Below are 27,893 nucleotides of genomic sequence, written 5' to 3' on the forward strand. Positions count from 1 at the left end.
AAAATAATTTGAATCCACTTTGTAAACAGTTTTAATTTACACACATTTATCTAATACCTTTGAAAGTGTAAACCATGAAATCTCGTTTAAAAAAATACAGTTATTTGGATTCTCTAGTTCTTTATTTTTTTCGTTTTGTTCCTTTCCCCCTAATCGCATAATATGAGTTAAGCATTTGAATTTCAAGTGCATTAGATTTAAGGTACCATCTGACGTTTCACAAGATAATAATCTGTGAACTCAACTTTCCAACATCTATATTCATAATAATTAAAATATATTATCAACAGTTCGCATATTTTTCTCTTTTCCGACGAATCTAAACTCGTAAAAAATAATTAGTTTTTACATAAATTCTTTATTAACTTACAAAATTATAACAATTATATACAAACTTCATGCTCGATGAATCGATTTTCATAAAATATCGATAACTGTAAATTTATGCTAATAACTAATTAAAAAAAAAACCTATTAATCATAATTATATCATTATTCAAATTCAAATATTGAACTACTATCAAAGTTTAATTTTTAGCTCAAAATAAAACTTCTCAATTCATATTACAATTATAAAAATAAAACTAAACATGATTTAGGCTTTATTAAACATTCTAACGGATCTTTTAGTGATTTTATATCTTTAATAACTATTTATTGCTCCATTGCACGCTCTAATTTCGATTATCCCTTTACATAATATGATATTATCTTAACGCTACATTTTAACAACATTTTATTATTGAATTAATTCAAAACAATTTTTATATTTAAGTTATTTTAATTGTAATATACATATACCTCTTTGTGGTAGATACGAAACTATTCCCACCTAACAAAAGACACTTATTGAAAACAAAATCTATCAAAACTAATAGGTAATTTACAAATAGATGACATATATTTTCCAGAACTCCTAATTCGTCTTAAAATATATTATGCCAGTAAAAGAAATAACAATATTTTCTATCCCTAACCTTCTTGTACAAATTAAACGTCTTACAGCCCTACTAATTTCTTAATGACAGCGTGAAATTCTAATATTTTTTATTTTGTTTAGCAGTTCTCGTTTATTTTCATTTTTATCGTATAAACCTTTTTTATTTTTTTATTTTTAAAATCTATTATTTTACCATAGCTCTTTCTGTATTTCTATATAAATGCCTACAATTTTACATATGTATGTTTGTTTATTTTTTAATTATCCTGTATAGTGGATACTTAAAATTGTACACAGTAACTATGTGTGAACATATACAACAGAACTTATGTCTATTAATAATAATAATAAATACTCGTCTAACGTTTCTAGACTCTTTTGGGAAAATTCACTATCAAAATGTATGATTAAAGTAATATAATAATTTCTTATTTTTATAAAATTTTTTATGCACGTTCCTTCTGTCGAAACGGGCCTGTTTTTTCTAGTTACTCGTCATTAGATAAAATCTCAATACTTTTCGAAGCGTGATCTTCCTTTCCAAAAATCACGATGTGTATCGTTATTGCATGAATACACATAGTGGAGTGGAAGTATACGGTTGTTTTATTAGAAAAATACGAGGCATTAAAATCTTTAGAATTCCGAAGAGTAAATCTGAAAGTAAATAGTAAGCGATAAAAATCAAAAGGATCTCGTTAATAAAAAAATAAAAAAAAAACATTCCCCGTGCACAATATTAAACCATAGAATCAGTATACATATTCACATGTATAATATATATTTAACTCATAAGAAGGGAAAGTGTGAAAGAACAAATTGATTTTGACCTAAAAGCTGTATTAACTTAATTCTAACATTCAACGTTGGAATCTTAAGTTTTTCCGTCGTATACGTGTAGTGTTAATGTACAATAATAATCTATAAATCTTAAAAAAAAAAAAAAAAAACCACGAAAACAAGCTCAGTTGTAAAGACTGTGGTCTCAATGGTGTACATGAAACAAAATCTTTTTTCTACGATTATATTATTGAAGGGGCTAGGGGTCACTGTAATACCTTAGAGCGCTTTGAGTACCGGCGCAGGAGATCCTTACACGTACCTCGGTGGAACATATCAACATGTAGGAAGTCCGGACAATGAACCATTGTAATACTTGTTGATGACCGCATCACGGACGCACGTGCGCGGTGTTTATGACTTCAACACCGGATATATCGCTTTTCGCCCTTGCCGCGCGCTACGTATTTCTCCGCCACCTTCGCGGGAACGGTTTCGACCGTCGGATCTCCACGCGCCACTGCAACAGTGCACTGTAATATATATCGTATTCGACCCATACCATGGCTTCGCACGGGAATTTGTTGCGTGTGCGGTTAATCTTTCGCATTGTAGTACTCAATGTAGACGAATTTCGAACATCGACCTAAGGTGATACCGTCAGAAGTAAAGTTCACCCCGATTACATACACACCGGTTGGACACGAATGTTCTTTTAGGTACTTGAGAGCACAAGTCTACCAAACGACTATGACTTTATTTGTTATGAACAAATTTTTTACGTGCACTCCTTACAACAGTTTAGAACAAAGTAATAAATAATACATTTAATTATTAATTTAATTAATTTAATTAGTAAATGGTTAATACCCGTGAATTAATGTATAAATAAATAATCAAATATCTTATGTATAAAAGTATATGAATAAATAAATAAATGTTTTTTTAGTATAAAATATATTATAAATGTTACATAAAATCATATTCAATCGCGATTGTATTGATTTTTTATATACCTGATGATGAATTTTAAACTCAAAACCGGTCGTGTTTTACAATTATAATAATACTCCAGGCGGGCACTTTTAACTTATTTAAGTCTCTATGGCTGTGTGCTTTTTTTAATTAAATCACAGACATTTTATTTTGGTACAAGACCGTAATATTTGTAAAATACGTTTTCGAATAACTGTTGCAGTCATATGACTACTGATGGTTATCACTACATCCGTCATAGGTCTGCTAGTACCAATAGTAATTACTGTTACTCCGTGAAGCCACAATAACCAAACAATTCGTGTTGCAGCGCAAAAAAATATTTAAAAACGATTTAAAATTTAAGTGGCAATGTATAATCAAAACTTGAACAGTTTTTTTTTTAAATATTAGGTGATGACGACAAAATAATTGAACAAAATTTAAATCATTAAGTGATCAAAAGCTTTCTAATTCTAGCTTTAATAAAACTCATCCTATTATTTTCATGTTTATAGAAAAGTTAAAAGAAATTCAAATAGAAATATATTTTAAACTACTAAGTATAAATAAACTCATTAAATACTAAAACTATAAAACCAAAAAAAAAAAAACAAGAAAAGTTACAAAATGTAATTAATAAATATAACTATGGCCAAATTTCAATTGATATAATATGTATCAACAATATGTTTTCATATTATATTTTAAAAATTATATATATATATATATTTTTTTTTAATTTATAGCTTTATTCTATTAATTATTATATGATATCACTGTAACGAATTAATTATAAATTAAAGATTGTAATTTTAGATTGGTAATTTGGTAATTTTATTTAATTTTGTAAAATATAGTTATTCATTTTTTAAATTTTACCCGGGCCCAGTATGTACGATTTTACGTTTACTTATGCATTGGACGCAGTTTACAATCGCAGATCCAGGCTAAGCATTTATTTAATTATTTATTTCTATATATTTACAAACAATTTGTTCGTTTGTTTATATATTCACAATTAATATATTTATTTATTTCGATTAGGACTAATTTGGAGCATACCTCTTATCCAATTTTCACTATAATATTCACTTCTGATCGTGACTCACCCAAAGTATGTACGTACTTTACCTTACGGGAAGACTCGCTCACGTGCATGCATGGCAATTATATATAATATTATGTATTTGTAATCGTTCGAAAGTGAAATGCCAAATTAATTAACGTTTGCCTTTGTTATATATGTCTGCAAATGATTCGCGCAAAGACAAAGGATATTCACATACATACATACATATATATATATATATATTACATCGATCACCGGCTTTTGATTAAAAACACAAATAATTTTACCTATCGTTTTGTTGTGTCAATCAATTGCACTGATTGAAAAATAATTTCTCGCTTTGAAAATTAATGGAGAACAAAAACTAGTGATCACTTAATGTCGCGTTTGAAGTACAAATGATTTCTTCTTTTTTATAATTACAAATTTCTTTCAAACTAGACAAATTTCGACTAGCCGAACCATTAAAATAAAACCATCCCGTTTTAGTGCACTTGCTAACCAATCACAATCAGCAAATCAAGAATATTTACGGGAACTACTTCGACCGTAACTCAACTGCAGCGGTTCCACCATTTCGCAGAACCCCTATGTTTATATATTGTATATTTCTTGTTACATGAAGGTGCGCAGACAAATCTCGACGACTTATAATGATATAATGCATACTTTTTTTTTATATATATTTATATTAAACGTAATCACAGGCGGCGGTATAAAGTTGCCTACAATATTTTCGGCGGATGAAATAGCGGAAGAAAAAGCGATTAAAAAACAGTATTGTGAATGTGATAAAAGTTTTCGGAACGTTAACAGTCTAACAACAAATTTAAAGTTTGATTAGGTAAGCCTTTGGGAAGTCCCATGGTGATCAAATGGAAATTATATGCAAACTACACTCGATATACACGTGTATATATGTATGTGTTAAGCTTTCAGCATTTTAAGTACATGTCATGATAAATTACACGTGAACATAATAAAGTTTCTATTCTTAAAACTCACTATGTAATCAACAAAAGCGTCAAAATAAGTGGGAAAAAAAGATGAAAAAGGTAAGGACCAGCCCTCTGCACAAGCGAATCACCGTACTATGGTTCCAGTGAAAGAAATATATAAGCTTAAAATTAACCAATCCGTAAATAATAGCGTTTTGCCAACCGATGGAGTATGATAAATACACAAGACTTTTGATGCGACACATGTTTCCTATGCAAAATTGTGATCGAGATAAAAGGAAAACTATGGAAAAATAGAAAAAAAAACGTTACAGTAAAAAAGAAAACATTTGTTCGGAGTTAAATAAAAGCTACGTGAAAACATCTTCCGACCGCATGTCCTACTGTGCGGATATCGAGCGGTTACAAAAAAAATTAATCAAATGAATGGATTAGCCGATGGATTCCTCGCAGCACATCATTTTTTTCCGAACACTTGGCGACAGCGACGAATTAAAAACTCCACGTCGCGGGTTTTAACCCTTCGATATGAGGCACAGTGTGATATCGGAGACTGCAAACATTTTACCGTCCGTTTTAATTTGATCGCCGCCGTCCGTCACCGGACGTATGTTCAACGATGCGCGGTAGTAATATCGGGCTTTTATTGAAGCAATTTACTAGACAACAAATAGGGGATGAAAAAGTGGTGGGCGGTGGGAGGAAGTCATTTTTTACGTCCTTTTCGTCCTGCTGTGCTTCCCGCACCGATACGACGGCCGATTTCTCTTCGCCCCAAATATATTTATTATTAGCCGCTTCCCCGGAGCGGCGACAGCACAGAACGTCAAAACAGCGGTTGCGTCCAATTAGCAGAGTTATCCGTCGTAATAATATAATATATATATATTTATGTATGGCAACGAAAATAATAGGTAATAATATCGTATTACACGCGATAAATATAATATTTCGACGTGACGTCGGATATAAATAATCGTTTTTCGTTTTTTATCAGGCTAATTACGCGGGCTTGAGCGACAATAATTAATTGAGGATGGTTGTACCTCACCGCGTGCGAGACGGCACACATTTAGACATCGGACGCGATAGCCGCACGTCATTGCGTTTACTATTCACGATCATTATTATCGTTTAGAGTTTCTCCCGAGATATTTTTACCAAGGTAGCGCGCACAAGAATTTTTTTTCGATGGGGGTCGTGCTTTTAATCCAAGAGAGAGAGAGAGAGAGAGAGAGGCGTTTTGTAGAACTTTTTTTTTTGCAGAGTATTTATGGTAAAACTTTTAATTGCACAGTTATTTTGCATGTACACCGTATGATTTATATAGGTAATAAAAAAAAAGCATATCATTATAGTGTACACTTTTTAATTTTTTTCGGTTAATTGAAATTGATAAATAATATAAAAGTAAACTCTGTGTACTTACATATTACTTATCCTAAATATGCCATCGAAATATTATCAATAACAGTAGCTGAACGTTCCGTAATAACACTAATGAAAAAGTATACAAATACAAATATAAAACAAAATAACGATAAAAAAAACTATGTTTCTGAAAACATAATTAACCATATTTGCCCACGGACCGTGTATCCCATTTGTTTCACGACGAAATGAACCATGACCATAAGCTCAACTAGATGTTCTAAGCTCCTCTAAATATTTTCATAGCCTTCCCAGGTCAAGAACAATGAATCTCAGGATCTTGTGTTTGATATGACGTTTAACCGTTCTTGTTATTCGATGTATTATTTAATTCGCTTTACTTAGGAACATCCAAAATCAAAATCTGTTTTGAAAAATAGCGCATTTTCATCTTCTCGTCTCCATTTCCTTATCAAAACCCGAACTGAATCTATAGTAATGAATGTTGACGGTGTAGGGGCCAGCCCTTAACCCGGCTTGGTGAATATTAGAGTTATGCGCGAAAATATTTTTCGAAGTCTATTTAGTAGATGTTTAGGTTTAACTTAGGAGCACCAAAAACGTCCGATTTTCAGTCCATCAATTAATATCTATCGGCAAATTATTACTCTAAACATTGGATTAAAGCGAATGATTAAAGGAAAAGTGTGTTGACGTGGGTTTTCAGGTCAACTGTAGTGCATCATATTTTTAGTACCATAATTTGGAGATCCGCGAAATCATGTTGCGTTCGTATACATGGTATTACGTGGTGTTATTATTTTGCGACTCTCTGAAACCGCTTTATTATCGTATACGGTACTTATTTTTTTGTATCAAAAATGAAGTAATAAAAAATCCAATTTCATATTCGCGATGGTTACGTAATAGAAAAAAATAAACCTACGTACATTCTGCAGCAGTTTATCTGCGTGCTCGGCACACACGACTACAAACTATGCTTATTATACCAGTATAATTCGGATTGTTTTCGAACAAATATTTGGTTAGACGTTCAGTTACTCGACGATCGTATAAAATATTATTCAACTCGGTCGATGACGAGTAAAAGTGTGCAATGTTTAACGGCGTGAAATCAACTGGAGTAGAATAAATCACCAATCGGAGGCCCTCGTACGCTGATTAACGACCAACTACGACAAGCAACTCGTTTTTATTATTGAACTCGATCCTTACGGCCGTGTCCTTTATAGGCGGCGGGGAGGATTGCCCGGTTCTACTGTAAGGGAGGGCACAGTTCTTTGACGCGCAAATGATGATCTTGAAGAATGTCGTGAAAAACTACGAATCATGGCTCTGGGATACGTCCGATGTGTGTTGTTTTCGTCTTTCACACGCGCAACACGGTTAAAATTATTAACATTTTCCCCGTGATTACGGGGTGATTAAACGGATTCGGAATTCTGAAAGCAATTTACGCTCGCATTGAGCGTAAAGATTACTCTAAATCGATCAGGCTACTTATTTTTTTTTTTTTTTTTACATTCATATTCGTCCATAAATTTAATTGCAATACTATAAACATACATTTGAATATTGTTGTATCTGTTTCGAACAAAAGTTTAGTATCTACAAATTAAGGATAAACCCTTGAATTTTATCTAACCTGTCCAAAAACGTATTTAGCCCCTCCCATTTAAAAATCCTAGCTACGGCACTGCTTCGTTGATATTTATTCGGTTCTCAAAATCCTCATCGTTTCAATTCATCAACCGTATCGAAGGACGAAAGGTGGGTAGTTTTTGCTACATTTTCACATGTGAAAGACGAAGACAATACACATCGGTATCGGGACCCCTAAAAGTCTTTACAGATGTTTAAATTTATCCGATATAATATAATAATTACGGAACGTTAAGAATGTGACCATATGGTTCAAGCGATAGAACCCATAGTTATTACTCATTTTAACACAACTTCAAAAAAGTTTTCGAACATAATGTCATCCGTTCAAGAACCCCGAAAAAATGTATTCGATCCGAAATTTTTTTCTCTTCGCCTCACTACCACCTATCCTTCGGGTCGAAGACTTATATTTTGACTGTACTAATGCCACCGCGTGTCCCCACTGATCCGGTTGATAACGAAATAAAATCGTGGTAGACAACATTGATCGCGAGATATCGTAGCGGAAAATCAAAAAACTGTCCGTGTTTGCCACTGAGAATAATATTCCGAGAGTCCGGGGTGAAAAAAAAAATCGAACCCTAAGTCGCGCCCCGACGTATTAAAAATATTTCGGAGTCAAACGAAACGCGCGCGCGCGTGTTGGGCACAAAAGGTAATATCATTAAATCACCGGGCCGAAGGGGGTTAATGACTTACGCGGCGGCGGCGGCAGGCTCGAGGGAAAAGCGAGCGCGGAAGAAATATAACGAAAGAGCAGTGGACAGGGCGGAAAGAAATCTCGACACCTCGCCGCATCGGCACCCGATCCCCGTATTATATTCTACTCCAACCGCACCACGCGCCGGAGCATATCATCGTGCGCACATCATTAGTATTATTATTTCCGGTCCCGTCGAGTGGTTTAAAGGTTCCCGTCGGCTCGACAACCCCGCGACACCTTTTCCCCACAAATATTTTCACAGTCACCGATGCTGGATAATGATCTATTAATTTTATCATTGTTGCCGGGGTCCTGATTTCAATGGGAAATTTTTTTTTTGTTTTTAGATGACCATAGAAAAAATGCTTTCCGAGGCAGGATCATGATCAGATACTTCCAAGGGTGAAACTTTTAACTTTCATTTTTAGAGCGTTTTTTTAATGTTTTTCGATAATTTCGTCGGTTCTAATGCATATTTGCACATCACGAAGGTCCAGCAAATATTTTTCTAACCCTACGTTCGATTTTAAATCCAAAACGATTTCGCCGTCGGGTAAAATAATAAGAGGGCCCGAGAGCGCAACACTTTTTCGGTGCCCGGCCGGACCGTCGTCGTCGTCGGAATATAAGTGATCTCAATATTATCGATTTCGAATATCGGCTGTTACAAACCGTATGCGTTTCGACTGCGACGCGCCGGGTATGGTTTGTCATGGGGCGCGCGGCGTACGCAAGAGAGCAAATTTTTCGACCACTGTCGCGTTAGGCTATACAGCCGACCCGGGGCAAATTAAAATATGCCGCTCTTGAGAAAATTACAATTGAAAATAAAAAATAATATATGCAATAGAAATGATATGTATTATAGTTATACAGTCGTACAAGAAAAATCATAATTATATTACGTTGGTCCTCAAAAATTTGCCGCCCCATGGCAATCGTCACCCCCTTGCTCCCCGTTAAACGTAGCTCTGGTCACGACACACGGTTGTTGAGCACCAATGTATGTAGCAATGTTCGAAGCCACTCGGGACGCTCGTAGATATTTCATCGGTCGTTCGACGAACGTCGGTATACGCACGTGTGCGCATGAATGACTGAAAACATCCGTCCACGGCCCGAAGTCTCTCCGAACTTCGTCAAAATACCGACGACGATCGGATGGCGTTAATCGCGAACGACGTTTGACGCTCTGTTCAGCGTAGGCAAGTGAACGGTTTTTTGGGGCGCGCAACGCGTAGCAATTTGCTCTCGTGCCTTTACGGACCGCCGACGTACTCCTACCGCGTCCGAACATCGAACGATCGCCAATCGTATAACCATGTACACGGCGAGCCCAGGATTCGACAGGATTCAACGTGCGCCAGGAGAGTAGGAAAACAAACGGCGGTCGGAAGTCGTGTACTAGTCGAGTGCATTTCCAGTCATCTCCAGCTCGCGTATTCGACGGGCGGACGGACGTAGGAAACACATGGGGGAGTAATTACAAAACAGTGCGAGTACAAATTCCGTACACACACATATACAAATATATATATGGCAATAATGCGTGTATTATGTAATGATCGAAAAACATACGAACACGTCGTCATTTAATACAACGTAAAAGTTTACACAACATTCTGAATTGCAAACGTACCGCGACGATATCGCATTATTAATAATAATATACCATATACATATAGATATTATGTTTTAAAACAATAACATAGTGGTATAATAATAATTATCGTTTATATTACAAATGATCTAAAAATATATATACAATCGTAATTTACAAACTAGACAGAATAAAATAAAAACAAATAGCCCTAAAATAATAAGAAAAAAATAAAATTAAAAACACTTTCCCTGCCACCGTCACCGCTGCTACCGATGGCGACGCACAACTATACGGCGTTGGCGGCCACCGACACGTATTAGGAAAAAATCAATTAATTACGAAAAATAGAAAGAAAAAAACGAAAAGTACTTTCGAACGAACGTTTTGTCACAGGCAAACGAACGTGTTATATCATACGTATGTTATTAATACGAGTTTGCTTTTCGACTGTACACGCGATAGGATGAAGAAAAAAAACCAAACAAACTAGTCTGTAAATCCGCAACCCGGTGACGTCGTCGCGTCCCCGTTGCAGACTTCGAAGTCGACACACCCGAAGATTATTATATTGTAATATTATTTTATTTTTTTTTTTCATTATTATTATTCTTATATCTTTGTTATTGCTATTATCATAAACTCGTATCGTTATCGTTTCGACGGCGTGTGCTCAGAACGTCGCGGTAGAAATATGTACATGGTAATAATACGGGAGTTATATATAGTGGTAGAACAATAGTATAGAGTAGTAATAGTAGTAGTAGTAGTATAACAGTAATGGTAGTATAGAAGTGGTAGTAGTGGTGGTTGGTACTAGGGCCGTAATAGCGTTACTCGCCGGGAGGGTAAACGCGCACTATTGGAAGGCCGCGGCGGGCGCACCACCGTTTTCCGTGTCGGAATTCCCGAGCCCTGGAGCGTCAGCGTGTTCGGCAGGGGCGGTAGTAGTGGTGGTGGCCGAGGTCGACGATGCCAGGGTACGGGCGGTCGAAGTCCGAGACGTGCTCTGATCGACGGGCGGCTGTGGCGGCGGCGGGGGAGGCGACTCGAACGTCCGCACCCTCCGCCGGCGTAACAGCACCGCGCGTAGGCGGCCCAGGTTGTTCAGCCCGTTCATTATGCTGAAATGTTGCACCGGCCTCAGGGTCACTTCCAACGGACTTCCGACATCCGACCGGAGCCCGTCGCCCGTGGCCGACTGGGGCTGGTGTTGGTGCTGGTGCTGTTGCTGTTGCTGCTGCTGCTGCTGCTGTTGCTGCTGGTGCTGCTGCTGCTGCTGCCTCTGAATAATCACCTGCTGCAGTTGGGCTTGCTGCAGCACGTACGGCAGCTCGTAGTGATGGTAAAAGTAAATCATGGAATGCTGGAAGAGATAAATAACACGACATGAAAAATCGATCGGAAATATTTGGAAACTGATTCCATTGGTTTTTGCGTTCGAAGAAAAGATTGAACTATTTTTTTTTTTTTTTGCGATGCACCAAAAAAGCGATTTTAACTTCTCGTTAGCTTTATTTCGTTCCTGATGAAATGGTGAAATTTAGACGTTTTTTTTTTTTCTTCTAATGACAAAGAGAAAAACTTTCTAAATGTGGTACTTCTACGTTGAAAGTACAATGTTTTAAAGTGTTTAAAAAATAATTTAATTTTTAAAATCATCATGTTCATTTATAATTTCAAACTGGAGAATGAACGGATTACACTGATTACACATATTTATTTAAACCAAATCAACCCATACAAGTTTAAGATATATGTAGTCGAATCCAACCACTTTTTAACAATCAAACCATTCCGATACCATCATAAGTGAAAATTCGAAGGATGGTAAACTCGTTAGCTCAGAAATAGTTACGAACATATTTAAAATTACGATTCGTAGACGAACCGTATGTTTATATTAATGATATTCTGACATAAGGGGGAGTTGGTTGTTCCACCCCACTACTATTGACGCCTATGCCAACGACCAAAAGTAGGACATGAATACGAAATGACGTGATCCAAAAAAGATTAAACGAGTACTAGACCCGAACACGGTGTAGGTTATAATTAGAAGATACACCTGGATTCTCTTTGGTCGTCGTTACCGTTTCGATACGCGTGACAGTAGGAAAGGAAAAAAAATGCGTTAAAAAAAAAAACACCTATGAGATACGTTCCATGTGCGCGTAAAAAATATTATATCCAACGTATATAGTACGATTTAATTTTCCGGTTGAACATACGATTGGCAAACAATGCGATGACGTCACGCTAATTTACGCGCGCTTTGTTCTGTTCACACAGACCGTTAGCGTACCCCGAACAGGCCGACCACGAGATATGAAATAAGTTTGTTTAGAAAGAATACGCCAACGAAGGAGTGTGATCTGTAGAGAAAATAAGCATGTGCTCCAGGAATCCGACGAATACGAATACAACTGAAGGGCATAACGCGACTTATTGCATTATTGAGATACATTATTAAAAGATTTAATTTAAACCTGACCATGACTAGAGACAATGCATTCTGGAAATCTTATTTCATTTTATTTTTTTTTTTTTGCTCTAAAAAATTATCGACGGAAAAACATGCCGTGTAAACTTTCGTTCTTCAAAATAAAAAATAAACGCTCGATAATCAGTACATACAAAAGTGTTCGAAGCTAACTAATAAATAAATCGACTATTACCATCAATACATTATGGAGTTCAGGTAACTTTTGACACACACACTCTTTAATAAAATAATTATACACCGCTTATATTGTTAATTTTTTAACTTACATTAATGAGAATTTCTCGAAATATTGATGTATTTTAAAATTATTTAAACATACAGAAATTAAATAAGTCAAATTAATAACAAAAAGTTATTAAATTATCTTTACATTAAACTTAAAACTCAGACGAAGTGATAAAATGCCAATATAAATTAGTCTATGCAAATTAAAAATGTTTCTCTAACGAATTCACGTTAATCGCATTTAGTTTAATTTTTGATGTTTAATTTTTAAAGCAGATATTTATGATTTATTTCTTTATTATTTTTTAATACACAAATGTATATTTAAATTATGATTGATGAAACGAAAGAAATGTTCGTATTAACGAAATTATTTGTATTTATATTTTATATTTTTAATGTATATATATATATATAAAGTAATTCTATGTATATTATTTTGATTGTAACATTTCATCTCGCTTAAAACGTACAACGTTTAACACACTATTGGTCGCACCAAAGATACGATTTTATCTAATACCAATAATAATCATTTTTCAAGAGCTGTGAGAATTTTCATGAATACATTATATTATAATAATAAAACCCGTCTAAAATAAAGATGTTAAATAAAATAATAATAATAATGATAACAATAAAAAAAAACGATTTGATCATAAGCTACTGGGGTGGGTGGGGTGCGGAGGATGAATTGTGCTCTTTGTTAAATTTATATGGAAATTTCGTATCAACCCTTCGGGATGTCGCCCGGAATTCATTCTGTTTATGACCCTACCGCCAGCCCAACGACCGGTCCATCATTGCATTCTCGAAAATCTCTATAGACCATTGGGTTTTTCGTCCGTTAATAACACAACACTGGACACGATAATTTCGCATTCAAATTACAGTTGGAAAAATCGAATTCAAACTTGTATAATAATCGCATAATACCGAAAGGTCCATTAGCACCCGCTCAACCCACTCCACCCCACTCAACTGTTCTGCAATGTGTTTCACGCCGAACCCTGTAGCACGCATACATGTAGAGGATCAAATGACAGACACTCACGGACGGAAACAACGAGCGATATACCGACTTTATCAACCGTGAAACAATTTGAACGCAACATACGCGCCGCACCCTCAAAAGCATGTATTATATAGGTACACCTATTTCTTCAGCAGTTCAAACCAAACACCACAACGCGTAATAGGACGAAACGACGGGCGCGATGTGTTATAGAAAGGAGAGAAAAGAAGAAAAAAAGTAACGCGTAACAACTGAAGCTCAGGGAAATCGAGAAAAATGTTTCAGACATATAAATCAAAGCCATTAATAACTCCGAAAAGTTAACTTGAAAGGGTGACGCGTTTTTAAAACGTTTGAGAAATGGCTCAAAGAAATTTTTAATTTACTGTGCGGATTATTTTTTTTTAAGTCTTATAATATACAAATATACTATACATGCGGGTACACAAGCTGATTAATAATTAAAGAATTCAATGTTTACTGTTTACTACGTGACGAATGCAAACTGCATATCTTATTTTTAGCTACCAATGTACGCGTCGAAAACGTATATACACGCATTATATATTCATAAGACTGCTAGGTCCATGTTTCTGAAGATTATAAATTTTAAAAATGATATTCTGAACTTTAAATGTAAAGAAAAATTCGTAAAACAAAAAGCACAATAGAAAAACACTAAAACCATCTCTGTGTGTGCGTGCAATAGTATGTTTCCGACTTAGCGATAGCCCCCTCTCCGATATTATATAAAATATTATATTAACATTCATATTATCATTAAAAAAACATTTTAAATCAACTGTCCAAAACATACGAGAAAAACGAAAAAAATAAATAAAAATACCCTATTGGTTTAGTTGTATTATATTGTATAGTGCGTATATAACATAAACCGCCGGTGTGCTACAGTAAAATTCGCCATACAAACAATAAAAACATCGTTTTCTTACGTAGTCTATATATATTATATAAGCACGTATAATAACGGAAAATCTTATAAGTAGGTACAAACATCCCTTCGTTTATACGCTGCACAGTACCTACGTACATAATACAAACGGATATCGATCCGAAATCGCTTGGTATTTCTTTCAAAGTAAAGTTAATAACGGAACGAAAACGCAATACTCCTCTTCTTCGACATTGTCTACACAACGAACGCGCGCACTGCACGAGCACTCGCTCGCGCCGTAACGCGCACCAACGACACAGCGTTATTTATATTAATAGTTATTACGATATGTTTAATCGGTTTCGCGTCCAGTAATACGACAGAATAAATGTTAAAAAACCGATTACTGTTGTAAACGATTTCGTGCACGTATACTATAATTGTTTACCTGAATAAAGAACCAAGAACAGATGAGAGCCAAATTGCTGTACTGACCGTTGAACCGATAGTGGTAAGCATAGAACGAAAAATGGTACAGATAGAAAAACCTGGAACAGAAACAATCGATTTACATATAAATAAACGCAGTACCCACGCACACAACACTGCGTACGCATTCGTACACACAAATAAATATTATACACGCACGCGCGCACACATTACGTATATAATAATAATAATAATAATAATGTATAACGGGCCATTTTATTTTTAGCCGTCGAGTTACACTTCTGTAGGAGACTGGCACACGCTCACGCACGCACGCATTCTTGCTACAGCGGCAGCACATCGCGGTGACGCCGGGGGAAGGGAAAAGTGCAATTCTTGTATTCATTACAGTTCCTGGCGGGTGGTCAATGGAGAGGAATCCCTGTAGCGCTCACGTTCGTTCCGACGATGGACCCTTTTTTCCTATTCCTTTTTTTTTTTTTTCATCTCGTGTCAAACTGTGATGCACTTATGTTCGAGACAACTTTCTCGTGTTATTCCTTCGCTCCCGTTCGCGGACTCCGAACGTTGTTAACCTTCGCTCTCCAACACGCGCGCACGCACACACACACACACACACACACGCGCGCGCGCGCGCGCGCACGCACGTACAGGGAACAGGATACATGACACGAACCCCTGCCGGTGTATATTAAACAACAATAATAGCTTTTATGTATACTCACTTTAGCCAATGCCTTTTCGTAATCGGACAATGGCTGCATATGGTGTCGTATTGATCAGCCACCCAGACGATTAGTATAATGTAAAATGCCGTGGTGGTGTCGTTAAAAAATTCCGACATTATAGCCTCCATGCCTATTGAAAATTTAAATAATAATAATTGCAAATAAATCAATATCGAAAATCAAAAACCATTTTACAACACCGCCGCCGCCATTGTCGACGTGCATGCATTATTGGCTCACGGCACATTGTGTTGATAAAGTTCTTAATTGTTAATGCATAAAATTATGTTCAAAGGACGCGTACGGGTGTTGTCGCATCAGTGAACTCTGATGATGCGTACACCATTTGACAAGGTTTTAATAACCGTCCGGCTGACACGACAAAATGTACACCGCGAAAATAGTTATGGACTACAAATTACGAGTAGATTATCATAATACTTACCGACTAAAGCCAGTATGACAGTCAAGAGTGGTGCTGCTGGGAAAGAGAGTGAACCGTGAAAGTCCAATAGCTGTAGCAAATCCACTGGAAAATAATAGTGTACGCATAAATAAATGAAAGGAAATAATAAATATAGAAGTAAATTACCAATAAAAACAAATATTTGATGGTGTGAATACCTCAGTAACATTGAAATTGATACAGTCTGTATAGAAATAAAAACAAATTATTTGGCTTGTATACATTTTAAGCAATTAATACATTTGTTTAGTGATTAATGTAATAATAATAACATATAATACATTTGTTAAATATTTTAATTCTGGTACACGGAGCTAGATTTTTAATCCTTCTGTTTGAACAACATACACAATAATACTTATTTCATTCTGTACGAACTTAGTTGTTTTAATTTGTTTAGGTATCTTGAAAAATATTTTGTATTATTAATATAAACATAAATATAAATAGTTGCTCTAACTAGGGTTTGAATATAAATTATCAATAAATAATAAAAATTAACGTTAAGTATCATATTATGTATATTAATGTTAAAATAGCTTGATAACGAATGATATATGATAATAAATCTTAAATTAGATTTACCAACAATTTTTCGTTTTTTTCATCACGCAATATTAATTTACTTAATAATATTCATCAGGGATTATTTTAAGGATTTTTATCAACTACGCATTTTGTTTAAATAAGCCTATCAAAATAGAACTATGATCTCAAAATATACTGTCAAATTATAGTTAACAATGATAAAATGTGTAGCTTCTATGTGAAGCAATTTAAAATGTAATGTATTTAAAAGATATAAAACAATTTACATTCGCGTTCAAAGTATTTTTTTTTAATATTTTTTAATAAATTTCCTTTTTACTTTGTTTATAAATCATAATGTAATGTATAAAATAACACTAAACAACGTTGAATTAAAAATCAATTACGCAAAAGTTTACTATCAAGTGCGCATCTACCTTTTCCAAATACGCAAAATAAGCCCAACTGCGCTTTAGAATAAGCCCTGAATAATACTAATACTAATACTATTGATAATAATTATAATCAGATGCGCCAATAGTCCACTATAATAATTCTGATTATAAAATATTAATAATATTATATTATAATTATATTATTAATATAATAATTATTGTTATATGTTCCGTATAAAAATCTCGGAATATCCATTGATAATATACATTTTGTTTTTTACTTTGAGCAAGGGCCATTTCGTTATAATAAATAAATTCCCGATAAATAAAATATGCTATTTTAACCAATGGAAGATGATTAAGCTATTTCTAGAGAACAATACCTAAGCAGCGTATTAGCAATCAATGAACATTTCAAGCTTCTGTGATATTTATATAGGTTATATAGGCTATTAGGTAGTGTATATATATATATATATATATACATTACCTACATTTTGTAATATTTCGTGTGTTTTCTTAATTATTTAAAATATTGTATAAAAATTCAAAAATGAACCCCTTGTATGCACCAACTAAATAATATCTGGTAATTCTTCTGGTCAAAATCTATGCAGCTTATAATACCAATTCAATAAAATAGCAACGACCTATGATTAATAAATATAACTACCGGAATTACAGAATGAAACAAGATAATGCTACTTATACAAAGATTTTACAACAAAAATTAAATATTATGTTTGCATATATGCGACACACAGTTAAATACAGTAAAAATAAAAAAAATGATTGGCGATTTCAATAAATTATAATTTTAAGTAGATTAAAGAAAGTTAATTTAGGAAAATAAGTGAATTTCAATAGCAAAATTTAAAAAAAAAATCCAGCGAAAAGGAGAAAACTCTATAGTAATTGGCAACAAGAGGAAGAGAATATATGGGCATTCATTTCTCGAGGGAATAAAACATCGTATCTAATTTCACGCACTCCATTCTTATTGGTTTTCTTAATCATTATGTCGCTACCAAGCAATCTCACATATATGACTTCTCGTGGTAATTTGATCGAAGATGTGTTATGTTGAAAAATAATATACACGAGCAACTTAATTTACAAATACAAGAATTGTTATTACTTACTACGGAATATTCAATTCTAAAATGAATTTTTCCCATACTATATATTAATAGTTTTATACTTACAAACACAACCATTATAAAGAATGAAGCAATGTAAGATGTTCTGGCCATCCAAATGCTTACAAATCGGTAATGTTCACCGGTGATGACGTTTCTGAAACAAAAATAATTATTTTTACTGGTATAAATAAACCGCAACAAATCGTAATTTTTTTTTTACCTCAAATATCCTTTGTTTTGTTCATTTTCAGCTAGAGATTTCACGGAGGACATAAGAAGATCATCGTATCCGAGAAAATATTCCAAGAAAAACTGACCTATTGAATCGCCAAAACATTTATGCCGAGTAGGTTCTAATGCAACTAACATTACTGGAATGCCTAATCGACTTCTAGCATTTGGCGACAACCGCAAAAATCCATACTCCAATGAGTATTCGATAATGTAATTTTCATAAAACATGCCTGAATGGCAAAATAATTGTCTATTTACACTCCATTAGGTATAACAATATGAGGTATAAAAATAAGGTATAATACCTTCGTTTTCTTCATATACAGGTGGTTTAGTATTAGTACTTGGAGACTGAATTATTTCATTGCTATCAATACCTGAAATCCCTCTAATAGTACTATTTGCATACTGAAAAAAAATAATTACATTTTTTTTCTTTTTATTATCATTTGAATGAGTTAAATTAAATCATTTATACCTTAGTGGAGTGAAATTCTGTAGAACTATCCGTTTGAGAAAAATTAGATTTATTTGTATTATGATGTAAGTTACTTAAAGTACTCGATATTCCTTTTTTCTCTTCTATACAAATCAATATCAAAAAAATATTAATATACCAAAAAAAATTATAATTTTAATATTATACAACATAAAACAGTATTTAATAATTGTATTCTAGTTAGTGTTTACAGTCAAGGCCATCTGAGGCTATCCAGGGGCCTATGGGCATCTGGAGCTTAGAGGTCATTTTGTTAAACCATAAAAAGTTGAGTAAAAACATCAAAAGCTTATTTTATATGATGACTTTTGTGTAGCTGGAAGATATGAGTTATTAATTTTAAAGAAAAATCTTTTGAAATAATGGGACAAAAAATAAAATATACCTAATGCAATGGCACACAATTAAGCATTCATTATTTATTTGACATTAACATTTTAACATTGCTATTTACCTAAAAAAAATGTTCTGCAATTAAGAATTATTTTTTTATAGGCAATCATATTAATATGTTACAGATTAAAATTCAAAATTGTAATTTCTATTATTCGGGGCCCCCATCCAGATGAGAGCCCTGAGCACGTACCCCAAATGTCCATAGGGTAAAAATGGAACTGTTTACAATTATTATGTTTCATTAAGATGATTCTAATAGAATTTAACTTAATTCAAAAATAATAAATATTAAGTACTGATGAAATGTGTTGCATTTTTTGTAAGATTATTATACATTAACCATACATACAAGAAATTTAATAACACATGCAGAACCGGCGAAAACTTTTGAGGGCCCTAAAGCTGATCAGTACCAGGCCCACTTTAGTTACACTAGTTTGACCAAGATCTACATACTATTTGTACATATATGTTACGGCAAATAAGAAAATAAATTAATTTTGTATAAGAGGTTGAGAGAATGGGTCCGCTCGGAAGTACGGGCATATAATTACATTGGGCCCCAATACTTTAGCCCACCCTTCTCTATCATCTCACCAGCTCTAAATACATGTATATTATTTATAGTTGATTAAGTTATAATATAATATAATATAATAATAATAAACGGAATTAATACATTAAGAAATTTGTGTTAAGTATCTTAAAGTAGATCATTGCAAATTAAATTGATTGAGCAAACATTGAAAATCTTCTTATTCACATGATACATTTTCTTAGTTTTTAATTTTTATAAATGATTTATAAGTTAATAACAAATTATTTCCTTGGCTTGACTTTGAATATACAATGTAATCATGATTTAAGGTATCACTAAATATCTTAACTGAATGACCTTATATTGAAATGAATATTTTAGAGAGCCTAGGGGGTATTTAAATATACATTAATTTATGACTTTTAAATTTTTAACACTTTTGGTTGCACATGCGTATCGCATACATGCGCAATTATATTCTATATTTGTAAAGAACTATAATGCCTCCAACACAGTCTATGGCTTTGTAGGTGATTCAACAGTTATTTAATTGTTATACATTTTGTAAATCTTACTTGTTGGAGAATTTATTAATTACTATTATTATTATTATTATTATTATAAATTCAAATTAAAGAAAAGTTTTACTTCAACACAAATTAAATTAAATTACATTTGTTCAAAAAAAAAAATTTTAAATCTAAAAGTTATAATGATTAACTTTCATACAATTATTTATACAATATAATTTTAGTTATTTAATTTAAAATAATTTGTTTATAATAATAATAAATAATTTAAAATGTACCTTTTACATCATCTTCATCTAAAGCTAACATGTAATTGAAAAAAAAGTTTGATTTAGTGGAGCTGTATCGATTTTTTTTTCCATCTAGCTCTTCTGTTGATGGGTCAATATTAACTTTTTCTTTGTTCCTATAAACATAAAATATATATTTTTAACTTCTTACAAATGTAAATACATTTCAATAAAGAATTGATAAAACAATAATTGAATGTAGACATATTATTGTTGTTAATAAACTCAAATTTAATTTTTATATCAAAATGAATTAGTATTATTTTTTTTATGCTAAAACTAAATTATTCTTAATATAATTATAAATTTACAGTTCAATACAATAATTAAATATTATTTATTAATTTAAAATATTTTACAGTATATAATGTATACAATAATGTTTATCTTTATAATATTAAAAGAAATTTAATAAAATATGCGAGATTGATTTAACTTATAGATCTACAAACAAATTATAATAATATATACTTAATAAAATAACTGTCAAAGAATAAAAGAAAACCATAATTTTCAATTAAAAATACTATTTATACTTAAATACTAAACTAAAATTAAAAAAAATAAATAAAATAAAAAAATAAAGTTTATTAATATTCATTATTAAATAATATGTAACAAATGTAAATTTGTAACAAAATATAGTTACATACCATTATTACTTTGAAACTATCATCATTTTATTTTCTAGTAAACACAAGATAATTTTTAGTAATTGTTACCTAATAAGTAATTATTACAAACAAGTACAAAATGAAGAAATAATATATTCTTTCAAAACCATCAAAATGTCATTACATTATAAAAGTCTATATTATCAATATGACAACATCTACATTATTTCATAAAATATTCATGTCAAATTATTATATGCAATAAATTTATTTAAATTAACACAGATTAAAAATTTAAAAATAAAAAACTGATTAATCGATAAATCAATAAATTTCATTTTAATACTGCTTTAACTACAAACTAAAATAATAAAAATACAGATATTAGTAGTATTACTATACTTACTATATTTCAAGTCATGTTTTATTATTCTTGAGATAAAACATTTTAAAAATGAGTATACTCATTAACTATTTAAGTGGGTAACTATATAAAATGCAAGTATATTTATTAATATGATATAATAATAATAGACACATTTGTAATTGTATATTGCATATTATTGTATAGTTTACAATTTAATTTAACTTTACTGATAAAATAATGTCTATTCATAAATTTTATGGTTTTTTAATCACTTTAAAAATTATGATGGTCACTATTGATTTTTATAATTTAATAACTAAATTTAAGAGTATATAAGTGATATTTTTCACCATCATAAATCTAACATAATGTATTTATATATATATAATACTATAATATTTTTAATTGATTACAAACAATTTTTATGAGTTTATAAATAATAAAAATATACAATATTTACAAATAGATTTAATTCTTTGTGAACACATGTTGGAAGTTATGTACATTTAAATTAATATTTTAATATAAGATATCCTCTGAAGTAATAAAAACAATATATGTATTCTATGCATATATATAGAAAGTATATAATTTTAATTTAACATAATTATAACTTTAAAAAAATACCTTCTATATAAGTTTTAATAAAAAAAAAATGAAATTCTCACATAATTGAAAATTTAAGTATTTATCCCTTCTACAAATTAAAAATTGTATGGTCTAACAGTGGAATATTTAAGCATAATCAGCTATTTATTTATTAAAAAGTTATTTCAATACAAAAAAATTTTTTTATGAAAAATTAGGTAATTAAATATATTTGCTGTGTCAAGATAAAAATAATTAAAATTTAAAATTTCTATTTTTAATATATGAATAATATTAAATTATAAATTTTTAAAAATAAATTGATTTTAAATGAAACAATGCTTACATTCTTTTTAATTATTTTGAGTGTTTGTATCTAAGTTATAATAACAAATTCTAAATTTTTCAAAGTGAATACTTGAAAAAATATATTGTTAGAACTTATTTAGATTCCTTATCTTAAAATTAACTAAATATGTAATAAATTAACTTTTTAAATTTATTGGAAACAATTTTTTTTGTGTTCCGAGTAAAATCTATACTAAATAACCTATTTTCAAATTACAATGGAACAATCAGTTTTGAAGTACTATATAACATACTTAGATGCATAATGGTAAAGATGAGAGTGTCCGGTGTTCCTAGGCACTGCCCAAAATGTTGTAAATGGGGCCTTACAATTTAATCCTAAGAGTAATGCGCCCCTGGTTTAACTAATATTGTTCAAATTAAATGTAATTTATTCTAAAATATTTGGTAAAAAAATAATTGTAATAATAAATAAGTAAATAATAAAAATAATACAAATACATTTTTGTGCAAAAACTCATGATAATATAACAGCTACAATTGACTACAAAATTTTAAATCATAAATAATTGAAGCTATCTGAAAAAAATATAAGAGATGCTAGGAAAACATATTCATTTGGACTAATATACCACAATATTAAATCAAAAATTAAACTTTTGTTTATTTAATTACTTATACATTATAAAGTATTAAATATACCTACACATTTTGTTAATATAGGGACCAAAAGAATTATAGGCACCTCTGAAATACAAGTCCGCGCATACCTATATTTAGATTTACTTATAAAATAAATAAAATTAACAATAGATTTAATTATTTAACTGATTAGTTTATCTGCTTCTAGTTTATGTAGATATTGAATATTAACAGATAACAATATTCATCAGAATTCATAACAGTAATAAAAAAAATTAGTTCATACAATTTCAAAAGATAGATTAGTTTAGAAAAAAATTATAAGTTAAAAATAATAATTTAAATTAAAAAAACAAATGGTTTGTATTTTAAAAAAATATTCTTTATAAGAAACTTGATTATCAACACATACATTTTTACATCAAAAGTATAAAATAATTTAATTTTTATTATCAAATGAATTAATAAATAATGTTTATTGAATGTGAATAATTACTATATCAACTTACTCTGGGTTATTAATTTTGGTGAAAGGATTCAAAAACATTGAAACATTTTCATCGTTTGTTTCCAGTTCTTTAAGTTTATACTCGCGTTCATAAGATTTTTCTACTGTGAACAAATCATTCAGTGTGCCTCTTTGTTCAGCTAGAGTCCGTTGATAAGACCGGATAATCTCTACTCGGAGAATACCGTCTCTGGGCCATGAATCTTTGACATGATCTAAACAGTTGGCTGGCATTCTTGAGAAATTCATATGCACATAGACGAGCACGAAAAATGAGAACACTGCCTATAAAAATTTAAAGGACAAGTTTAGCGAGAGAAATACATACTATTAACCGCGATAAGCATCGTGTGGACAGTTTACCTTCAATAAGAACACAAACTCAATAAGCCTCCTCAGCGATCTAGGAAATATTCTTGCATATCCCAAGGTTGCCTTGTAGAACAAGGCATAAAACAGACGGTCTCGTACATTGAACGCTTGGTTGTTGTTATTGTTATTATTGTTGTTGTTGTTGTTGTTCACCCCTGTTGTCCTCATGTCCAAGGCGTTCGGAGGCAAAACAACCAGTTCTTCATGATCAAGACCGTTGGTAGGCATATTGGTGTGGTCCCTTCTAACTCGGGGGCAACGAACAGAACGTCAACAGGAAACGTGCACAACAAACGTAACACCTCATCGTAACCTGGTGAAAAACCAAAACAAACTGATGACGAATTCCATGGGAAAAATCACAGATCACGAGTCGCGAATTCGTCGGCAGTCGAAACGCAGTGGTGAGGTACGACAAAATTTAATGTAAACGACAATATCGATACGATCGCGGACGAATTGATAAATTATGAGTCGACACGGTTTCGAAGAACACAACATCTACAGCAGTAACAAACTACGGGTCTTGTGTCAGCCAGCGTTATCTCGGTTATCTGTCCGAATTTTCACACGCCAAGATAACGTCCGCGACACGTTATTCTCCTGATATTTTCTTCTACTGCGTATTCGTGCTTACCTAATAACAATAATCAAATGCAGCCGAGTTACGGATGGATGTGCGTGTGTGTTTAATATAATATTAATGTTGAATGATTAGTAAATGAATACGTTTTACAAACGAACGTCGGTTGGCCAAGTCGAACGCGGTGACGGTCGTAGCTGTTAATAATAATAATAATAATAATAATAATAATATATGTAAATTATCACGGAATACAATGGGAAAAAAAAATATTAAATAATGATAATGCGGTGGAAAGGAAATGACCAAACAGGTTCAACTTGGAAATTCAACGTGAACATGCTACTGGTCAGCTGCTATTGCGAAATATATATGATTTGATTTGATTTTTTTATCACACGCAGCGTAACAATGATAATTTTTGATAATCCTTGGTGATAAAAATAATACGTTCTGATCGGGAAAGAATAACGGGCACACGTAAATAGGAGCTTCTTTTAGAGCGAGAGTCGATTAACATTCTTCAAAATGATCATAATAAGAAATAAATAATATACTACACAGGGGCGTAATTAGATGATTTTTTTTTTGGGGGGGGGGGGGGGATTTGCTGACCAGAAAAAATTTCACAATTCAACCAATTTAAAATTAAAATTAAAATTTTAGTAAACAATTTTTATTTTCATTCTATAATCTTAACTCTTTTTACAAAACTAATGAAATAAAATATATACATAATTGAAAATTAATATAATAATAATGAAACAATTTATATTAAATGTAAATGTATTCGTTACGACCAAAATTGTCTGATAAACAAATAGGTACACTACATAACACGAACAATTTGAAACTAATAATTCATAAAACAAAGAAAATATGAGCTTCTACAATTTAAATTTAATAGGGTAGAAGCAGCCTTAAAATGTTTTTCTGAAATTTTGAGGGGGGTCTGAGCCCTTCAGTCCCTCGTAAATACCCCCCTGGTATTATATACTGTATATCTTAATTCGTCGTTTATTACAATATAGCGTTCGAGGGTGACGATCGCTCCTACTTCTCCCTCCTAAATTACGTGCCTGAATAATAATAGTAATTATGAATAATATTAATATTATATTATGTTACCTATTGATTGAGAATCGACCGAAATGTGGCGAAACGTACATGAATATACGTATTATATTTGAACGAACGTTTTTGTTCGTTCGCATATTTTAGCTCTTAGTCTCTTAAAATTCGTGGTAGGGATGGGAAAAAACATCGATTTTTCTCAAACATCGATGTTTTAGTTCGATACATCGATCATTTGTATTCGACACAAGTCGATGTGATTATTTTTTTACCGTATTATTTTGAATTTTCATTTAGATTTCGTTACACTCGATCATCAGTCACGACAATTACAATTACCATTACATTAGTGAACCGCAACAGTTGAACATTGAAAGCATAACATCTTTGTGATGACAAAATTTTTACAATTAAAATACAATCCTCTCCCATGGTACAATAAAAATGTAATAGATAAATAAACATTTGTATAAATTTGTACCTATTTAAATTATCTTTTTGGCATAAAATATAGAAAAAAATTTCAATTAATTTTAACTAATATTAAAAAATTAATTATTACGATTTGTGCTAACTAGTTTTGTAAATTATAAATAGTGAGGTAAATACATACTGATTTTTAATAATCAATAAACCTGTTAATGCACGTTTAGTTAATAACTTAAATATTTCATAAATTTTGTTTGGTAAAATAATTTATATTATGTAAAAGAACATTATTCTACTTTGAATTCTGTAAGAAATAATTACTATTGAGTATATTATCATAACATAGGCGAACGCAGGAAAACATTTCGGAGAACAGAAAGGGATTTGAAAAAATATAAAATATTGACATATAGTATGCATAAAACTCAATGTATAATATATATTTATATATTTTATATGCAAGTCTCATAAGACACTTTAAAATAACTCTTAAATTTGTAGGTCAGATCATCTTTTTATTACATTTTTCTGATATTTCGGGAAGGATTTAAGCCCCTAACAACCACCCCTACGTTCGCACCTGTGTCACATTAATTATCAGACTTGAATATACCTTGAGAGTTAATAACAAAAAAAGGCATCGAGTACTATTATTAACTACTGAAAGAAATGTGAAGGCAAAGGTTTACTATGGAACATGACGTACTCGGCTTCATGCATACCCTAAAACAAAATTTCGACTCATAATCTACAGAGAATTGACATACCCAAGCAACAAGATATCAACAGATGACGATTCTGGTGTTTCCCTTTGTTGTAAATATCGATGTTTCGTCAAATTGAATATTATGTTTGTCCGCCATACATGATCCTGTCCTATCCCAACGTTGTCAAGCATGAACGTCACCGCCGACACTGATAACGGTTATCACTTTCTTATCACTAACGACGACGGTTCAGTGTTGCTGCTCGTTGTTGCAGCTGTGATGAACGCTACTCCGCATTGGACTTTTGCGTTTATAATTTATTATTATTGGCCAGTGGCGCGTGTTAATGTGAGAAATATCCACCGATATGTAAATTACCGTTATCATTTATCAATATAATTTATAGCAGTGTTTCTCTACATTTTTACTGTAACGACTCCGTTTTGAATTTCAATTTTTTATCGACCCACTACCAAGCCCGGATTAACACTATCGTAGTCCTAACGTAGGTCCTAGAGCCCTAGTCCTTGCAGGGCCGTTGACTAGTATTTAAATGGTTAAGAAACCTTCACTTTGGAAGAGGAAGTGTTAAATCTCATGCAGTGTTAAGCTTTTAAAAACAATAATGTTTACAACATAAAAATCAAATCTAAACTTTTATATGATAACTATTATACATTTTTATATAATAAAAGTTTAAAAAATTTTAAAAAAAAAATTCATTATAATCCAAAACATGTATAATATAAATTGTCAAACACCACAAAAAAAATATTT

The 27,893-nt window shown here is 31.8% G+C and overlaps 1 protein-coding gene across 3 annotated transcripts; it reads right to left on the reverse strand.

Annotated features, from left to right (window-relative positions):
• Nucleotides 1-10,662: 10,662 nt before the first annotated feature.
• LOC112680029 (membralin) lies at nucleotides 10,663-27,303 on the reverse strand. Of its 3 annotated transcripts, none has more exons than XM_025550006.1 (13): nucleotides 27,177-27,303; nucleotides 24,315-24,636; nucleotides 23,953-24,236; nucleotides 20,912-21,039; nucleotides 19,149-19,252; nucleotides 18,976-19,078; nucleotides 18,657-18,900; nucleotides 18,500-18,590; nucleotides 16,498-16,555; nucleotides 16,351-16,434; nucleotides 15,903-16,035; nucleotides 15,176-15,275; nucleotides 10,663-11,452 (listed from the first exon to the last, which is right to left on the reverse strand). In XM_025550006.1, the coding sequence occupies exons 2-13, from the start codon at nucleotides 24,549-24,551 to the stop codon at nucleotides 10,946-10,948; spliced, it is 2,073 nt and encodes a 690-aa protein (XP_025405791.1). In that variant the 5' UTR covers nucleotides 24,552-24,636; nucleotides 27,177-27,303; the 3' UTR covers nucleotides 10,663-10,945. The 3 variants fall into 3 exon arrangements, with proteins under 3 accessions (XP_025405791.1, XP_025405790.1, XP_025405789.1); XM_025550005.1 differs by lacking the exon at nucleotides 27,177-27,303 and adding an exon at nucleotides 25,053-25,272 and having other exon boundaries at nucleotides 24,315-24,960; XM_025550004.1 differs by lacking the exon at nucleotides 27,177-27,303 and adding an exon at nucleotides 24,961-25,272.
• Between the last annotated feature and the right edge of the window lie 590 nt (nucleotides 27,304-27,893).

This window comes from Sipha flava, unplaced genomic scaffold (assembly GCF_003268045.1).
Source record: "Sipha flava isolate LNK unplaced genomic scaffold, YSA_version1 172_pilon_pilon, whole genome shotgun sequence".
In the NCBI taxonomy this organism is placed as follows: Eukaryota; Metazoa; Arthropoda; class Insecta; order Hemiptera; family Aphididae; genus Sipha; species Sipha flava.